The sequence below is a fragment of the Dermacentor albipictus genome, chromosome 4, assembly GCF_038994185.2.
Source record: "Dermacentor albipictus isolate Rhodes 1998 colony chromosome 4, USDA_Dalb.pri_finalv2, whole genome shotgun sequence".
Classification (NCBI taxonomy): Eukaryota; Metazoa; Arthropoda; class Arachnida; order Ixodida; family Ixodidae; genus Dermacentor; species Dermacentor albipictus.
Window position 1 is genome coordinate 162,365,746 of NC_091824.1, and position 19,297 is coordinate 162,385,042.

Consider the following 19,297-nt stretch of genomic DNA (forward strand, 5'->3'; position numbering starts at 1 on the left):
ATTTCCATAAAGCTACTGAGATTTCATCCTTACATGACTCAGCTTGCTTTGAAGTTAGCAAATACTCCAAAGTATTTAAACTCTCTGACAGTTCTTCCTGACGTATTCTTAATTTTGTACGTGAATGAAGCATCTCCTTATGTGTTACTGTAACTTCTGCGCATTTTTAATGTACGGTATGTGGCATGCTGATGCTACGGCACTAGTTGAACGTTCCTGGATAGGTCAGCTTGCTTTCAGGATCTAGCTGATTGAGCTTGTTTAAAGAAATACAAGAGAGTCATAGGTACGTTCCTGACTATCACGGTGGTTGCTTAGGACGCTAAATAAATACATGATGCAGCAAACCAAAAATCAACTTGAAGGAGTCAAAACAAATTTCCTCTTAGTGGTGCAACTGACTTCCGACATACCATTCGGATCACTTCAGCTAACATCCCAGGCATTACATACGACGTGGAAACCTCAGATTTTCTTCATACACTGGGTACATTGAGTAAGCTCATAAATTACTCTTTTTGTTTTCGCTATTTCCTGCGCCTTTCTGAGAGAAAAAAAAAAGCCCTCCCCACAACTGACTAATCTCTTCTGCTTTCCTTTCTTATTCAACTATATGGACACCCCAGGCCCATTTCTGCCGTTGGCGTGAGTTTCCGTGTAAAGTCCAAGGGCGGTAAAATCGTTGCCGTATGCTGTGTATGTGAGTGCGTGCGAGAGCGAGCAGCTGATCGAGGCTCAATCCCGCGCACGCAAACGAGGAAAGCGAGTAGGCAACGTGACGTCTTCCGTTATGCGCAAGGCTTCGGGGTGAGGGTAAGGAAGGGGGGGAGGGGGGGGAGGGGGGCGTTCTACTGCGGCCGACCCAGGCGGCCGCGCGCGCCCGCCCAGGCCACCGTATTTGGAAAGCCATCTGCGACGGTGACAGAGTCAGCCGCGCGCTGTATTTCGCGGCTTAGTTCACGCTGATGCGAGACGCATCACGAAGGCCAATTCGCTCGCTGCTGCTGCCTCGCTTCCTCACTCCACTGGTTCGGCAGCGAGTTTCCGCGATCATTGAGGGAGATGTGTTTATTTAACTTGGGCGTGCTTGACACCATGTTTATTAATTCGGTTAGTGTGCCTATGTGTACAAGTTTACATGGCCGATAAAGCTACTATCCTCCTTTCGTATAGCTGTCCACTAGTTTGCTGTCACAACCGATGCTTTGTTTTTCGTGCAAAGCTGTGAATTCTTTAAAACGCCAGAATTTATAATCCTCTTTCTGCGACACCGTATATTCCTGACTTTTTCAGACGGTAACTTTTTTTAAATATTTGAAGAACCCAACGGAGCATGCGTCTGAGAAATGACATACGTGACGCAGCTTTCTTTAATTCAAACAATATAAATATGAAAAAAGATATGTATGGCCCTGGCACGATCATATTAAAAGAAGAACTGTAAGTGTAAAACCAGCATATAAATTTGGGTAACTAAGCATCGTGAACGAAAGTGCCACTTCAATTGATCGCCTTTCCAGCAGGCACTAATCCACAACTGTTCTTAGAAACATATCCACTGTCCGACCATTTAATATTTAACTTCGCAAAGGAACATTCCTCTGAACTTGGCATTGTTATCTCTTCAGCGAATCTGTGAAGGCAGACTTACCAGCATGAGATTAGCGCTACACTTCGTTCTTCTGAATCAAGCGATGGAGACGGGCAAGAGAAATCATTTTAATTCTTCAGTTTCTTTAATACTGGCCACTCTATTCACTGACGCTCAAGCTACCGTCGTCGTATCCCTTACTTTCTTTTGTAGTGCTCTTCTGTCTTCTCGTCTGTGCCGGCGCTACTTGTCGCGTATAATGTAACATGCTTCGTTTCTCGCTTTTTTTATCTTCCCGTTAAAATGGGACAGTTTCAAATTTCTGAAAAGAAATTGTTTGCGCATAGTTTCTTTAACTTTTTCCTGAAACATAGGCTCTGATGGTTTTTTTGTTGGTCCTAAAGAGGGCAGTGATTAAAATTCATGAGCAAAGAGTGCCCTGTGTTCCTTTATAAAAAGGCGCGAATATGCTCGGGAGGAGCAAGAAGAAATTACATTTTAAGGCAGTCTTTCTTTTCTAAAAGCTTTCAATTACACGAAGAACACTGTCGCCGGGGGAGCTAAGTAAAATAAAGAAGAAAACCTTGTTCTACTTTGTTTCAGTTCCTCTCTTCTTCCCCCTTCCAAAAGAGACCACGAGGACAGGCAACAGGTGCAGACGACATAGGGGCTGCCAAACATAGTGCAGGTCAGAATTAAAACGCAGCCCTCTGAGCTTGCTTTGAAGGCGGCTGTCCAGCGCACTTCTTACTAGAGTCTTGTTGCAGCACTTCTGCAGTTTGCTCCCCCTTTCGAGCAATGGGGCTTTGGCATAATAATAATAATATTTGGGGTTTTACGTGCCAAAACCACTTTCTGATTATGAGGCACGCCGTAGTGGAGGACTCCGGAAATTTTGACCACCTGGGGTTCTTTAACGTGCACCTAAATCTAAGCACACGGGTGTTTTCGCATTTCGCCCCCATCGAAATGCGGCCGCCGTGGCCGGGATTCGATCCCGCGACCTCGTGCTCAGCAGCCCAACACCATAGCCACTGAGCAACCACGGCGGGTGTGGGCTTTGGCATGTTGCCTCCGTGCCCCGGCTGCATCTCTGTTAACATCCCCCTTTCCCTCATCATCTCTCTCCCTTCATTAATGTAGCCTATGTTCTACTCCTATTAAAGAAGCCCATATGCACCATGTAATCTGTAATGAACACCACATTAATGCATAAGTCGGATTCCTTGATAAGCTAATTACAAAATATGTTTTTTTGTCGTTTTCTTTTTTCGATCTTTTTTTTGATAAATGCAGCGGCTTTGTACATGGCTTCACTGCTTCGAGCTTCCTGGCATGGAATATCCAATGTTTGAGCTACGTGCTCATGAGACGAGGGTAGCTTTATGAGTTTGTTGTTGTAGACTAACATTTAGTTTATTTATTCATTTATGTATACCTCCAATGCCCCTGGTGCATGGTTTCACATGAGGGTTGCCTTGTTACATTTCTGCGAGGTCTTCGATGAATGATTTGAAGTGGCTAGGATGGGAGTGGTGCCTAGGGTCAGTGGGCAGGTGATTCCAGTCATTCGCCGTTATAATGAAAAATGAGTTGAGATGCACAGTAGTGCGCGCAGCAGGTGGGTATACAGCTTTAGAATGACTGTTGCGGAGCGAAAGGCGATGAGCAGGTATGATTATTAAGCGAGCAAGAGACGAGTGATAAAACTTATGGTAGAGGAACAAGCGCGCTACTTTCCTGTGTGACTCAATACTGGGAAAGTTAGCTCTATGTTTTATTTCAGTAATACTAGAATAATAAAGGAAAAATCAGACATCCACCCATCCGTAGCAATTGCTACAAAGGAAACCCATACGGGTTCCTCAAAAGAAAAGCTTCGCAGTTGAAGTAAAATTCGTCTTGGCCCGGGACAAATTTTTCTCCAACTGAGAAGCTTTTCTTTTGAGGAACCCGTATGGGTTTCCTTTGTAGGAATTTCTACGAATGGGCGGATGTCTGATTTTCCCTTTATTAATGACTTCTCTCCACCTAGCGGGTTTCCGCAGAAGTATTGCGTCTAACACTAAATTAGTGAGAATAATCTGAGAAGACAAACCTAATAGGGTGGTTTTGGATGGACTCAGGAGCTTTTTTTATAGGCTAATTTTATGCGGGCGTTCTAAGACATTCTGACCTCGCTTCGAAGAGTAATGAGCTTCCCTTTGAATTATCACAAATTGTTCTTTCCTGATTTCGTTTTTTCTTTTTAAGTAGCTACTCATGGCAGGTTTCTTTTCCATTGCCGCCACCCATGAGATTATTTCAGCCTCTCTGACTTTCCTCTTGACGTTCATTGTTGGTGTGTTGTCCACCCTAAAGACCGCATAGTTGCTGTTAAGCTTCCTAGTTCTTTTCCTCCAAAATGTTTTTCCTGTACAGATACCTCAACACTCTCCCAGCCCATTTACTTTCTTCCATATTCCTCAATCGTTCTTCATGCTCAATTTTACTTCGAGCTTGCCTCACTTTAAAACTTGTCCAGCCCATATCGCCCTGCACAGTTTCGTTTGTAGTCTTCCCGTGAGCACCCAATGCGAGGCGTCCCATTAACCTTTGGTTCCCATCGAGTCCTGATTGTAAACGTGATATAAAGCAAACAACCGCCTTTTCAAAAGTAAGTCCTGTAACCATTACACCTTTCCACATACCTCAAAGAACCTCGTACTTATTGTATGCCCAAAGCAATATGTGCTTCATTGTGGCTACATTTCTTTTCCCCTTCACTGTTATTGTTTTTTCCTGTTTCCATATATCTATTGCCTTTCTTTATCCCTATACCAAGGTATTTATATTCTATTACCTGAGGAATTTCCTGGCCCTGTATCGCCACTGTCTGTTCACTGTTTTTATTCAATACCATAACACCTGATTTTATAACACTAAATTTTAAACCTAAATTGTTGCCTTCTTGTCCACAGATATTACCCCGACGTTGCAAATCACTTTGCTTGCCTGCTAGCAACGCAATGTCGTCCATGTAAAATAAACCTGGAAGCTGCTGCTCAACTACTGAACCCGCCTGTTTGTATGAAAGATTAAACCAGATATTACTTCCTTCTAGTGACCTCTCCATCATCACCATGTGCATCATAAACCGCAATGGGGATAAAGGGCACCCGTGCCTCATTCCTTTGTTGATATGAACTTTCTCCTCGCTCATCATCCCCTGCCATTCAAGGCAAATGGTATTTTCTAGGTAAATCTCTCTCAAAAGCTGTAGACAATCGCCACCTAAGCCTTCCCCTTCCAGAATATCCCACTAAATTTTGCGGTCTACGTTGTCATACGCTCTTGTGGTGTCTAAGAAGGCTACATATAACGGTCTGCTTTCTACTTTTGATATTTAAACATATTGAGTGAGAGAAAAATAAGTTATCATCTACACGCCTACTTATTCTGAAGCCATTCTGAAATTCTCCCAAAATATCATTATTCTCTGCCCATGCTTGAAGGTTGGGCAGAGAATAATGCTTAGTGAAGAGTAGGGCTTTTGTTGGGCCTAGTAAGCCCTCCTGCCCGCCGGCATGGCGGATACGAACATGGAAGATGAAGTTTTTGCTGACAATGAAGGAAACAACGACCAGGGCGACTTCGGCTGGCAGGTAGTGGCTGGCTGAAGATCACGAGCTAGGACAAAAGGTGTGGATGAGAAGATCACATTTCCGCGTAATTCCAACTGCCTGAAGAGCACAGAAATATCATTATACGACCTCGATAAGGACTCAATTTGAACAAAGTGAGCACTACCACGATTGGTTCTGCACTCATCGAGGCATCCGGCCTAACGGAAGAGGAGGCCCGTGAAGGTGTCTGCCAGAACTTCACTCAAAATATCATCGTAGTCAGCACACCTAAGCCCGAACATGTAGCGAAGTACGTTAGAATCAAGTCCTTCAAGATCATGGAAGCGGAATACGAAGTAAATGCTTACGAAGCGGCACCACATGCCACATGCAAAGGTGTCATCCGAAGAGTGGACATTAGAGACTCGAAAGCTATGATAACAAGGCTGCCAAGTGCATCAAGACGTCGTGGTCGGTCATTGTACTTTTCCATGGACTCAAAGTGCCCAATTGTGTCAGATATGGATGCACATTAGTCAGATGCTACCTTTACAAGAAGCAATTCGACGTCTGCTTCACCTGCCGAAGGGTCGGGCACCGCTCTGATTTGTGTCCGACACCTGACTTTGTTCAGTGCAGGGGATGTGGAACTCGCAAGCCAGGAGATGAGCATGTGTGTGTACCTAAGTGTAAATTTTGTGAAGGCGGTCACCCAATCGGTGACAAGTTTTGCAAGCAAAGATTTCAAATCACTTACGTCGTACGACTCCGTCGAAGAGAGCGCAACAGGACTCGGTCGTCAACAAGAGCGCAGTCGGAGGCGCAACAGCTGGCGCTCACCCATCGCCCCGAGGACAGGGAGCACTCATGCTCCAGGAGTCGCACCTGATCCAGGCATCGTTCACTATCCAGGGAGAGAAGGCACTCCAAGTCAAGGGAAGTGCAGGTGCGCTTCGTGCAAAGGGACTCAATGCATGGCGAGAAGATGCTAGGAACCACCTGGGCGGACAAAGTGAAAGGTATGGCGCGGGTTGCTGGGGGCGTCTCGGTGGCTGTGGTTGGTGACAATGATGCAGAATAGAGCAACTAATTAAAGAAGTAACCTTTTTAAGAAAAGCTAATTATGAATTTGCCATGTAGGTAGTAGAGCTTCGCAAAAAAGAGAAATTGAGCCCTGCTAGAGTAGAGATGGATAGACTTGTAAGCAAAAGCAACGATTCAGGAAAATCCAGCTCCCCCGCCCCTAAAATGAGGGCGGTGCGCTTCTAGGATGATTCAGTATTCCCAGCCCTCAGTGAAATAAAAGAGGCAATTAAAGCGATAAAAGAAACAGTGGAAGCGACTAACCTTAATGTGGACAAATTGTGGAAATGGAGGCTTACAGCGGAGGAAAGATTTAGGAAGATTTAGGCGTGAGTGGATGGCGACAATAAGTATCTGCCATCGGAGGCGGATAGTATAAAGTCCATTCCTGGATTGTCGGGGGGCATTAAAAAGAGAAAAAAATAGCGGGTAATAGAAAGGCAGCCTCACCTAGTAACAATGAACAGTAATCATGGATTTAACGCGTGGCAATGGAATTGTCGTGGGTTCCAACACAAGACAGCAGCACTGCGACAGGTGATCAGGTCATCTGGGGCCAGGCCAGAGGTAATTAATTATACTCGAGGAAACCTTAGCGGACGAAATTATGCTTACTGGGCACAAAGCCATATGTAGAGTCAAAAAATGGGGAGGGGGTTGGTGACCCTCATTGAGAAAAAATTGTCATACATTCAGCATGATATTTATCTTAGACATTCCAGGTTTGATTTTATTCTAGTTGAGATAATACTTAAAAGGAACAGAGGTAAGGCGTAAAGCATTGTGTTGCTTGAATATTTACAGCAGTCCTAACAACATGAGACAGAGGCTTAGAGCACTCTTCAACAAGGTGCTTTCGGTTGCCAAAAACTCCCCGCTCGTTATTGGAGGGGGCTTTAATTCTCCTTATCACACATCGGGATACACTTGAAACACAAAGAAGGCAGAGGAGTTATGGAGTGTCACCACGGATTTGGGCATAAGCCTGATTACTGATCCGGCGTATCCCACCCGTTGTGGCACATCCACAAGCAGGGACTCCACACCAGATCTTACATTTGTAAACAACTCAAGAGGAGCCAATTGGGAAAATTCAAGCATGGATCTCGGCAGCGATTATTACATCATACGCATAACCATACGCATGCCGAAACAGGAAACTAGAACTTTCAAATTCACTGGTTGGGATCAGTTCAGGAAAACCAGGGCGAACAGAAGGAAAGTGGGGCCTTTAGATGCCATGCAGGAGCTCCTTCAGACATGGGTCATCCAGCTCAGAGATGACGTCAAACAGGCCACTAAAGAAATCAAGAGAGAGGAAAATAGTGAGGCTATGGACAGCAGGCTGGCGCATCTGATTGAGGCCAAACAGGCTACATTGCAGAGATGAAAAATGCAGACTTAACACAAGGTTAAGGAAAGAAATAGCGCAATTAAACAGAAAATCGATGATCACTCGAAGGCCCTCGTGAAGCAACAGTGGGATGAGAGTTTGGGCATAAGCCTGATTACTGATCCGGCGTATCCCACCCGTTGTGGCACATCCACAAGCAGGGACTCCACACCAGATCTTACATTTGTAAACAACTCAAGAGGAGCCAATTGGGAAAATTCAAGCATGGATCTCGGCAGCGATTATTACATTATACGCATAACCATACGCATGCCGAAACAGGAAACTAGAACTTTCAAATTCACTGGTTGGGATCAGTTCAGGAAAACCAGGGCGAACAGAAGGAAAGTGGGGCCTTTAGATGCCATGCAGGAGCTCCTTCAGACATGGGTCATCCAGCTCAGAGATGACGTCAAACAGGCCACTAAAGAAATCAAGAGAGAGGAAAATAGTGAGGCTATGGACAGCAGGCTGGCGCATCTGATTGAGGCCAAACAGGCTACATTGCAGAGATGAAAAATGCAGACTTAACACAAGGTTAAGGAAAGAAATAGCGCAATTAAACAGAAAATCGATGATCACTCGAAGGCCCTCGTGAAGCAACAGTGGGATGAGAGTTGTAACTCTGCTGATGGTAGACTCAAACATGGAGGTAGCTGGAACCTCCTCAAGCACTTGCTCAACGAGAATGAAACAAGGACAAGCAAGAGAACAGCTACAGCTAAGTTGTTTTATCAGGAGAGCCACGAGAAAACACAGAGGGATATCATGGCTAGTCTCACAGCCAAATATCTCCCACTTCAGCAACCAAACGAAGCAGATGAGAGCCCCGAATATACGGGAGGCAAATGTGAAGAACTTGTCTGGGACTTCACTGACAGGGAAGTGAGGGCGGCTCTTCACAGTCTTAATGGTAGATCGGCAGCTGGACCTGACGGGATAACTAACAAGATATTAAGAAATCTAGATGATGAATCAATTTTTTTATCTAACTGAACATTTCAATGAATGTTGGAGAAAAGGAGTATACTCAGAGGAATGGAGGGTGGCCAATACTACCCTCATATCAAAGCCGGGAAAACTCACTCTAGACAACCTCCATCCTATTTCCTTAACGGCATGTCTAGGCAAAGCTATGCAACATGTCATCCTAAATCGGGTCATGAAATACGTTGAGCAGTATGGCATCCTCCCATACAACTTGATCGGCTTTCGTCCCGGGCTGTCAACTCGGGATGCTATGCTGCTGCTCAAACACCAACTTATACAGGCCAGCCCAGTGCATACGAAAGCTCTCTTGGGGTTGGATGTGGAAAAAGCTCTTGATCGTACAAAACATAAGGCAATACTTGGCGTTCTCTCGGAGATGGGGTTAGGAAAAAGACTCTTTAACATGATTAAGGACTTTCTTAGAAACAGAACTGCACAACTCATGCTGGGAGAGCTTAAATTAGAAGCTAAGGATTCGGGAAATAGGCGCACACCACAAAGGGCTGTGCTCTCACTCATGCTATTTAATTTAGCAATGTCCAAGGTTGCAAGAAAACATGAGAAAATTGAGGGTATACATTATGTGGTATATGCCGACGACATAACCATATGGAGTGCCAAGAGTAATGTAGGACAGACAGAGACCAGATTACAGGAAAGTTTATACGTTGTAGAGAACACACTGAAAGATATGGGGTTGAAATGCTCGGCAGCCAAATCAGAACTCTTGGTCATTAAACATCGCAGAAAAGGTCGTAAACCAGGAGGCTACATTCCGGAAGATGAGCCAAGAATGTGCTTATGCACTCATGAAGGATCTGCAATCAGGTTAGCTGAAAAAATCAAGGTTCTTGGGTATCATATAGAAGAAAACAATGCTAACTATAGAACAATACAGCATATCTTGAATAAAACAAATGAAGTCGTTGGGTTACTAAGGAGAATTACCAATAGGCACAGAGGCTTAGAAGAAGACAACGCTTTGGGGGCAATACATGCCTTTGCTCTGTGTGACTTCACTTATGTGGCTGCATTATTCAAATGGAAGCAGGCAGAACTGAACAAACTTAATGTAATGCTCAGGAAGTTTGTTAAAGTAGCCCTAGGGATATCCAGTAACGCTGCAACCGACAAACTCATGAGTCTATGGGTGGATATCACAATGGAAAAAATCGCGGAGGCCCAACAGCTAGCGCAACACGAAAAATTGACAAAAACGCGAGCTGGCAGGAACGTATTACAGGCAATAGGCGTAGAACTGAATAGATCAAGGAGCCCAATAGAGGCTGAAGTAGAATTTAGGACTGAAGTTAGGAATAAGATCAGAACCAACCCTCTCCCCAGAAACATGCATCCAGATTATAATATCAAAAGGATAAAGGCAAGAGCTAAAGCACTCTTGCAGGAAATAGAGCAGCAGAACGAACTGGCACCTATCCTTGATGCCGCCTGGGTGAGAGGTAAAGAAACATATACGGTCATTGTATCGAATTACCAAGGGAAGGTGCAAGACGCTCTCACTATTTTTACCAAGGACCTCATGGTGGTGCAACAAGCGGCAATTGCTCTAGCCACCAGAAGTAATAAGTAGGCCTGCATTTACAGTGATTCGAAATCTGCTATAAAGTGTTTTGGTACAGGCTATGTAGCTGGAGTTGCAGCTAAACTTTTAGAAAACATTGGGATTGTGAGAACTGAAATCCGATGGCTTCCTGCGCAGATGGGGAAAGTGGATGAGACTCAGGTAAACCTCAATGAGGTTGCTCATGACTTGGCACGAGGGCTCGCTAACCGTGACAGTCCCAACCGAGTCGTTCACCATCAAGCCATGAAATAGAGAGATCATTTATTAACTTACAATGACATAACCAAACATTACTATTTAGGACGCAGGCTATTCCCATTGACACATTTAAAACTGAACAGGGCTCAGGCAGTCACTTCGCTTATTGCAAACAGATACATATCCCACGCCGCACCACATTAATAAAATATACCCAGAGAGAGGGATTAAGATGGAGTGCAACGATTGTAAGGGCATCATTAGAATCAGAGATATGCTGGCGCGGTGTCCCGCGACTCTCCCCAACCTCGATTAAGAATGAACGCAGTGGGAAAAAAGTATTCCAAGCCCATTGTTTCAAGACAAACTAAGGGCCGTCGAGAGGGCCCATGATGTCGCTGAAGGGCTCGGCCGGCAGTGCCAACGTGGGAGCGGCCCGCCTAGGCTTAAAAAGTCGTGCCTCTGGACCTCATTACACTAAAAGTTTTCACACGCACACGCACACGCACACACACACACACACACACACACACACACACACACACACACACACACACACACACACACACACACACACACACACACACACACACACACACACACACACACACACACACACACACACACACACACAAAAAAAAAAAAAAGCGCACGCACGCACCGATATTTGAACCATGGACTATTTTCTCCCTGTATATTTCTCATTTACTGGCTACTTCATCCTGCTGCGACTCTCGGGATGCTTTCTGTCGTTCGGCGATCGCTTCTCGCATCTCCCTGTTCCACCAGCTTTTCGGTTTCTTTTTTCCTTTCCAACGAACATGTTTTTTTCCCGTAAATTCTGTCGTTATTACACTTAGAAGCTCATTATATTCCCACTCTTTATTTGGCCATTTCCCAAGTTCGTCCTCGACACTAGTGACCATATTTGTTATTTGGTCAGCGTTGAAATTTGGTGTGGCCATTTTGCACTACTTGCTCTCGTTCCCAACTACATATCCCATTTTCAAAATGATGCGTTTATTGTAACTCCGTATACCCTTCCTCATCAATGACCATTTCTCCCAACTGATCATGAATTCCTTCTGTCATCAGGCAGTAATCGATGGTTGATTGCCGGTTCCCACTTCCCACGTGATCTCCCCTTCACACATAGACCCTGTATTCACGATAGCGAAGTTATGTTGCTCACAAAGTTGTAGCACTGACTATCAGTTGTTGTCGGTATAGCCATCTAAAACCTGTATGTGGCGATTCATGTCGCCTAGTAGGACGGTACGGGACTGCACTTGACAGGAGCTGCTTCCACCGGAGCAGATTTGCTTTAAGAGGAAGCTTTAGCTCGGGCCTAACTCTGACGCTGCCTATTTAAATACATGTAAAACGCAGAAACGCTTTTCTGCGATAGCCCTTGCAGATATTTAATGAAATTTGTTGCATTTGAGAGAGAAAGTTACATTTTGGTGACTGCTGGAAGGGGAATTTCGATTTGAGGCCTGAATTTTGTTAAGGAGGATAGGATAGGAATAACTTTAATGAAGTGCCGGCAAACGACGATTTAACGTGTCGTGACGCTGGCCAAGCGTCGACCCGGGGTTATGCCCTACTCTGCACTAGCCCAGTTGAGCCCGTTTGTAGTGGGTCATGAGGCTTGTGCTTCTCGAGCGCACCCCGGGCCTGCTGGACGGCCCATAGTTGTGATTCCTTGTCTGCAGACTGCAGTGCACCTTGTAGTTCACTGCAGTCTGCAGACAAGGAATCACAACTAAACGATCCGGAATCACAACTAAACCTAACCGGAACCAGGGACTGCCAGCGACGCCTCAAGGACACCAAGGAGCTCCGCAGCCGCCAACAACCGCATCAGCAGCAGCAACAACGCCGAGGCCGAAGCCGCAGCCGCAGGCGCCGACCCAGATGGCTGAGCTCGGAGGGCGATCGAGCCAGCCGGAGCCGCTCGAGGAGCCGAGCCAGGAGCCAGTCGAGGAGCCAGTCGAGGAGCCAGGCGAGAGACCCAGCCAGGGACAGCTCCTTCCCACCACTGCAGCCTCCGCCCACGAGGGGGCAGCAGCAACACAGGGGACAACAATATATTAAGAACACCCAAGATAACGCTAAGGTGAGCTGGGGACCACCCAAAACACCACCTCCGCACTCGGGGAAAGATAATAATAATGGAGAGGAACTTAAAAATCTTAGAAAGGAAAACGAAGCATATCGCAAACGCATAGAACAGCTAGAAAGACGGTTGGAGGAGCTAATTAAAGCCCTGCAGGATCAAAGGACAGGTAGTTCCCCTAGACTGCAGACTCCACCACAACAACAACCACAGCAACCAGAATCTTTCGAAGACCAAATGAGAAAATTTATGACGTTTATACAAGAGAAAACAAATGCAATAGAACAGAAAATGGCAATAATGGATCAGGAGATCCGAAACCAACGCAAACAACAAATCTCACAACAAGCTAAAGACAAATTCAACCTAAGAAGACAGGGCCTCGAAAACTACAACGCGTCTAACACCGAGGACTAATCATGGCCAGATGCGAAACAATAGAAATTTGGCAATGGAATTGCAGGGGCTATCGCAAAAAACAAGGGCAACTCCTACAGTACATAAACACACAACTCACCCCACGAGATATCATAGCACTACAGGAGAAAGGGAAAACCACACCAACGCTAAAAGGCTACACGTGCTATGAAAAAGAACGCACAGCAATACTAATCAGTAAATCCCTCACCGCCATAGCACACGACAGCATAGCCGACACAGACATAGACCACGGTATTGTCGAAATCATTCCAAAAAAGAAAAGAAAAGACAGCAGTGTCTTTGTCATAAATCTCTATAGTCCTCCGAGTCAAAAAGAGGCCGACTTCCGCAAACTTTTTGCAGGAGCGAGCAAATTAGCCAAAACAAACGCCCTAGTGATTGTAGGAGATTTCAACGCCAAAGATCTGACTTGGGGTTACAAAAAACCAGACAAGAAAGGCATGCAAATTAAGGAAGCAGCAGATATGTACGGCTGCACCTTCATAACAGACGACAGTACGCCAACCAGACTAGGTAACAGCGTAAGCTCCGACACATGCCCCGACCTGACATACATCCGGGGAACAGACAAGGCGGTATGGGAAAACCTGCTGGAGAATCTGGGCAGCGATCACTACATCCTAAAAGCGCAATTGGCAACCGGAAGAATAAAACGCAAAATTGGCACCACCAAGGTGACAGATTGGAATGCCTTCAGGAAGGAATGCAAAACTATAGAGGGAAACATCGAGTCCCTAGAAGGCTGGGGAAACAAGCTCAGGGACGTGCTCGACAAGTACACCAAAGAAATAGAAAGAACAGAGGAAATACCTGAGGTGGACTCGCGACTACTCAAGCTATGGGAGGCAAGACGCGGGCTCACTAAAAGATGGAAAAAACAAAGGCTAAACAGGAAGCTCAAAAAGAAAATCGCAGAGATAACCAAGGTGGCGGAGGAGTATGCGGCTCAGCTGACTAGGCAAAACTGGCAACAGTTTAGTGAGTCCCTAAACGGAACGCTTAGCACGGCAAAAACATGGCACATACTCAAGGCGCTCCTGGACCCAACAAAAACAAAATCTGAAAACAATAAGGCCATACACCGCCTGGTACACCAATTCGAGGCACCTGACTCTGAACTGCTAGAGCAGGTCAGAGTCAAATGTTTCGGACATTTCGGAAATTTCGGACCACCCGGCGGCCTACACACAACAATACAAAGGGAAAGAAAACGAGCTGCTGGACAGGCCAATCACAAAAGAAGAGGTGTACGCGGCCATAAGAAGCGTAAAAAAGAATACAGCAGCGGGCGCGGACAAAATCAGAAATTCACTTATTCGAAACCTAGGGGACGAACAGGTGGAACAACTCACCGCCTTCCTCAACAAACACTGGGCTGCGGAAACGGTACCAGAGGAATGGAAACACGCCGAGATTGTAATGATTCCCAAACCAGGTAAAAAGCTACAGGTAACAAACTTACGACCAATCTCCCTCACATCGTGCTTAGGCAAATTATATGAGAGGATAGTAACAAAAAGACTACAACATTGCATGGAGGAAAACGAGCTATACCCCCATAGTATGTTCGGTTTCCGATCCAAGCTTTCGACACAGGATGTCCTTCTCCAAATTAAACATGAGGTTCTCAGCAACATACCATACAATGGAGAACACATTTTAATGGCACTAGACATAAAAGGAGCTTTTGATAATCTAAGCCACGCGGCAATCCTGGAAGGCCTTAACAGCGTAGACTGCGGGAAGAAAGTACACGGATACGTCAAAGCCTTCCTTTCCAATAGAACAGCAACAATAGGTTTGGGAGAGATTCGATCGCAAAAATTCGCCACACCAAACAAGGGGACACCCCAAGGTTCAGTAATTTCCCCGATACTCTTTAACATCGCAATGATTGGCCTAGGGCATAAACTAAGCAATATAGAAGGCATAAAACACGCCATTTATGCAGATGACATCACCATCTGGGCCACTAAAGGCTCGCTGTGCCAAAAAGAAAGCTATCTGCAAGAAGCAGCCACTTGCGTGGAAGAATACGTCGGGGAAAGAGGCCTTGAGTGCTCCACGGAGAAATCCGAGCTTCTGAGAATTACACGGGGCAAGAAAAGCAAAGAAAGCCTTAACATATGGCTAAAGGGGCAGCCGATACCGGAAAGCCAACAAATCAGGGTCCTTGGAATGTGGGTGCAATCCAACCAGCGCTGCACCCACACGCTGAAAACACTCAAGCAGTCAACAACCCAAATAGCACGCATGATCACGCGGGTGTCACAAAAGAGATATGGGATGAAAGAAGGAGACACACTTAAGCTGGTTGGCAACCTGGTGGTCAGCAGGGTCGCATACTCACTCCCGTACTTCAACTGCACCAAACAGGAAATACAAGAAGCGGACACAATTTTACGCAAAGCGTACAAAACAGCACTTCATCTGCCGAACAATACATCGACAGAGAAACTAATGGCACTTGGTTTAAGCAACACCTTCGAAGAACTAAAAGAAGCCCAAAGTATCACACAGCTCATGAGACTCCAGCAGACCAAAACGGGAAGGGAACTGCTAATAAGGCTAGGCTTCGCGGAATCAATCAAAGAAACCCAAAGAACGGAGGGGATTCCTGATGAATATCGGAAAACATTCACTGTTAGCCCCCTACCCAAAAACATGGACCCAAACCTCCACACGGCGCGAAGGGACGCAAGGGCGAAATACGTCGAAAAGTACCTGGCCACAAAAAACACAACAGTATACACAGATGCTGCAGTATACACCAAGCAAAGAGGCACAAACATAGTAAAGACAGCTGCGATAGTAATAAGCCAGGACTACAGAGAGATCAGCAGCGCGTCAATGAAGGACTGCTCGGTAACGGAAGCTGAGGAAATAGCCGTAGCTCTAGCGGCAGTGGAGGGCTACCGATCCGAACGGTCTTTAACAATACTCACCGACTCGCAAACTACGTGTCGGAATTACATGAACGGCAGAATAGGACGCAGAGCGCTTCACATCCTCCGCTCCTGCAGGGCTAGCAACAAAATCAGGCATACAATTTTCTGGATACCGGGACACGCTGGAATAGAAGGGAACCTAAGGGCGGACAAGGCAGCTCGAGAGCACACAAACCGAGCGGCCACAAGCACCGACCCTGAGGAACCCATACCAGTCAACCCAAGCTACTCAGACATATTGAATTACTATAAGGGGGTCCGAATCAAATACCCTCCACCCCACAACAGCCTAAATCAGCATGAAGCAACCTCTTGGAGGAGGCTGCAAACAGGAACATATCCAAACCTAAACACACTAAGCAAGATGTTTCCCACCCAGTATAGAGACATTTGCCCCTGGTGCGGCGCCAAGCCCACCTTATATCACGTTACATGGGAATGCGTACAGAATCAGCAATTCCTTCAAATAAAAGACCCGAGTGCGGAGCAGTGGGAGAGGGTGCTCTCCAGCAGCGACCCGAAAGTCCAGCATGGACTAGTAAGGCACGCTCGCCGAGTAGCCACCCTCAGTGGTGCCCTGGAATAGGGGCGTCGACCCTGCGCAGATGGGGAAGAAGACCGCGAAGATGGCCGACCACATCTGCCACCGCTAATTTCTACGCCATTAGAGCAAATAAAGTTTTTCCTCCTCCTCCTCGAAAAACATAGAAGCACGAAGTTTAAAAATAAATTGCTCTGCATGAAGAAGAGGTATCGCGGTTCTGTAAACGGCATCCATTAAATAATTCAAAGCGGACAAATTATATATGTCAATTTCTATCTTACGTGAATTTGTTACGTTGTTTACTAGGGTTCGGCAAAATTTGCATTTCCATATTAGTAAATTTTTTTAGTTTCATGTGAAATATATCAATTTTGTCCGCTTTAGATGTACTATTAGATGCAATTCACAGAATTGTGAAATCACTTTTCATTGCCGAGTTGAAGAGTTGTAAACTGGATAGTTTCGTTTTCTGAAAATGTGCACTTGTTGGCAATTTTTAATAAAATATTGACGACCTAAATCGAAAATTCGAAACAAACCGTCACTAGAATTTAAGTTTTTGTCATAAATGCAAGAAACCTCATCAAATTTTGTGCAATGGTTGCCGAGAAAAACGAATTCTCCTTTTACATGTACTTAAATAGGAGCACCCGAGCAAAAGCTTGCTGTTAACATCTTTGGTCCTACATACAGATATCTCACGTCGGAGCCGCTAGACCAGGGTGCAACGCGCGCTATCTTGGCTGGCCGGCAGCATGCTGGCCTAGAGTTTGGCGGCACTGAAGAAATTGCGCTAAGGTGGCGAGTTCGCCAAACGCAAAAAAAAAAACTCTCGATCTTTGCGTACGTGTGCGCATGCGCTGCTGCAACAGCTGATCGTTGTGGTGCTGCGGGCCACGTTTACCGCGTTTAAATAAACATGGGCCAAATTTTCGGTGATCTTGACGTTGCCGGCGTGACATATGCGACTTCGCGGCTGTTGCGTGGCACGCTGGAAACGCCACACTATATCCGCGCCTTAAGGATGCGGGCTCCTTTGTTATTTCCGTTCTCTTATCTTCCCTTTTTCTTTTCCCGTTCCTCCAGTGCAGGGTAGTCATACGGACATGGCCTCGGTTAGCCTCTTTGATTTCTTTTTCTTCGTCTGCCTGTTGCTATGCCTGCGTCATGAGGCTGAGATAGCGTGAATCTTCCATTCACTGATGCATTGTTCAATAAGCGAGTGTTGAAGCAATTCTTGCGACTGCCCCACTTAATCCTCTTCTCGCAAACGATGTTGCATAAATGAAATGTTTTTTTTTGGAAGAACATAAATTATGTGTCAATGACACGTCGAAATTGGATTACTGTAAGTTGATTTCTGTGGTAGGTAATTATGTGCATACCCTAATTCCAAAATTAGCTTTAACCCTAGATACAGTTTCAGTAGTAAAAAATACTGCAGTGGCGCTTGAGAAGACATGCTGGCAAATAAATCATAAAAAAAGGACCTACGATTTAATCGATGGATCTCACACTTAAATTGCCCGTTTCTCAGGTGCATTTTGTTTTTGGGTCTATTAATTTGCTTCTATAGAATTCTTCGAGGATGTGGCAATGAAAAAGCGGTAGCAGAGGCAGCACTTTCTGATAGTCTTTTTTTTTTTTTTGACGAGCCGTTTGCTTCGCTATATCTCAGCTTTGGTTAAACTCATTTGCATATCACCCTGAACAGGCGCACGCTCATATGCACCGCAAAAGTCGCGCGATCCGGGGTGCACCTTGCGGCCTTTACAAGACAGCGGACAATGGAGGAAAGGATTGACAGGGCTCGTTTTAAGGCGCTCGTGTCAGGGCACTACGCACAATGCCTCTTTCGAGAACAGGCGTCACTGACATCGCACATTGTTCATCCTGCCTCCGAACCACCGCGCGCATGTTCTATGCGCGGCGATAACATTTTTTTTTTCACCGGTTTATTTCGGCCCCTGATCTCGCTGCCGCTATAACGCCTCCTACTTATACTTGCATATTGCAGCATGTGCTGTCGTAATGCTCTTTTTCTAGCGCAGGCGATAGCGAGAAAGCGCTGAATTAAATCCGCAAGAAAGCGAAAAACTAAACGACGAGAAGCAGCCGACGACTAATTGCTTCGAGGCGCGTTTGTTTTCGCCTTTATTCTTTCTTTTTTTTTTCTAGCATGTTCGCCCAAGCATTCAATCTTGCGGCTGGAGTTTCAGCGGCTGTACCGGCGCGGATGTTTTGCTCGTCGTGGTCACCGTGCGCCATATCTCGCGTGTGTGTGGCTGCCAGCGATGCCTAGGACCTGAAGAAATAATTAAACGGAACTGCTCTTCTCTGACCAGATGGTGCTATCCGACAGTGATGGTTCAGCGGCCGTCCACTCATATCTCAATCTATCTTTACTTTTCCTAAATTACCTTTCTTTCGTTGATCCCTCGTTCCACTTTTTCCTTCCCCAATTTATTTCCTGTTCAGAGAGACGCGACTACTCACGTTTCTCGCTCCATTTGTTCTCCTGTCGTCGCAAATTTGTATTCTTCTTATGTATTTCAATTGTGTCTTTTCTTTTTTTCGCTGTCTCCGGGAGTTTGGGAGAATCTAATATGACGGCGCGTCCTACAGCAAAAAGCACTGTCGCGCAAACTTTGTGATAAAATGAAACACTATCTAATGAAAACGGGTCCTATATGTGCCGCGTTTTTTAGAAACATTGCTTAGACTGAAGGTTTTACCCATCCTTTCGGTGTTCGTGGGGCGGCACTCTACATGCGTTTTCGCATCTGCGAATGAGTGACGA

At 45.7% G+C, this 19,297-nt stretch overlaps 1 protein-coding gene across 1 annotated transcript; it reads left to right on the plus strand.

Moving 5' to 3' along the window:
* The first annotated feature begins 5,157 nt into the window (after positions 1 to 5,157).
* Positions 5,158 to 18,301, plus strand: LOC139059565 (serine/Arginine-related protein 53-like). The gene is made up of 4 exons (XM_070537998.1): positions 5,158 to 5,235; positions 5,974 to 6,215; positions 12,252 to 12,564; positions 18,212 to 18,301. The coding sequence occupies exons 1-4, from the start codon at positions 5,158 to 5,160 to the stop codon at positions 18,299 to 18,301; spliced, it is 723 nt and encodes a 240-aa protein (XP_070394099.1).
* The last annotated feature ends 996 nt before the right edge of the window (positions 18,302 to 19,297 follow it).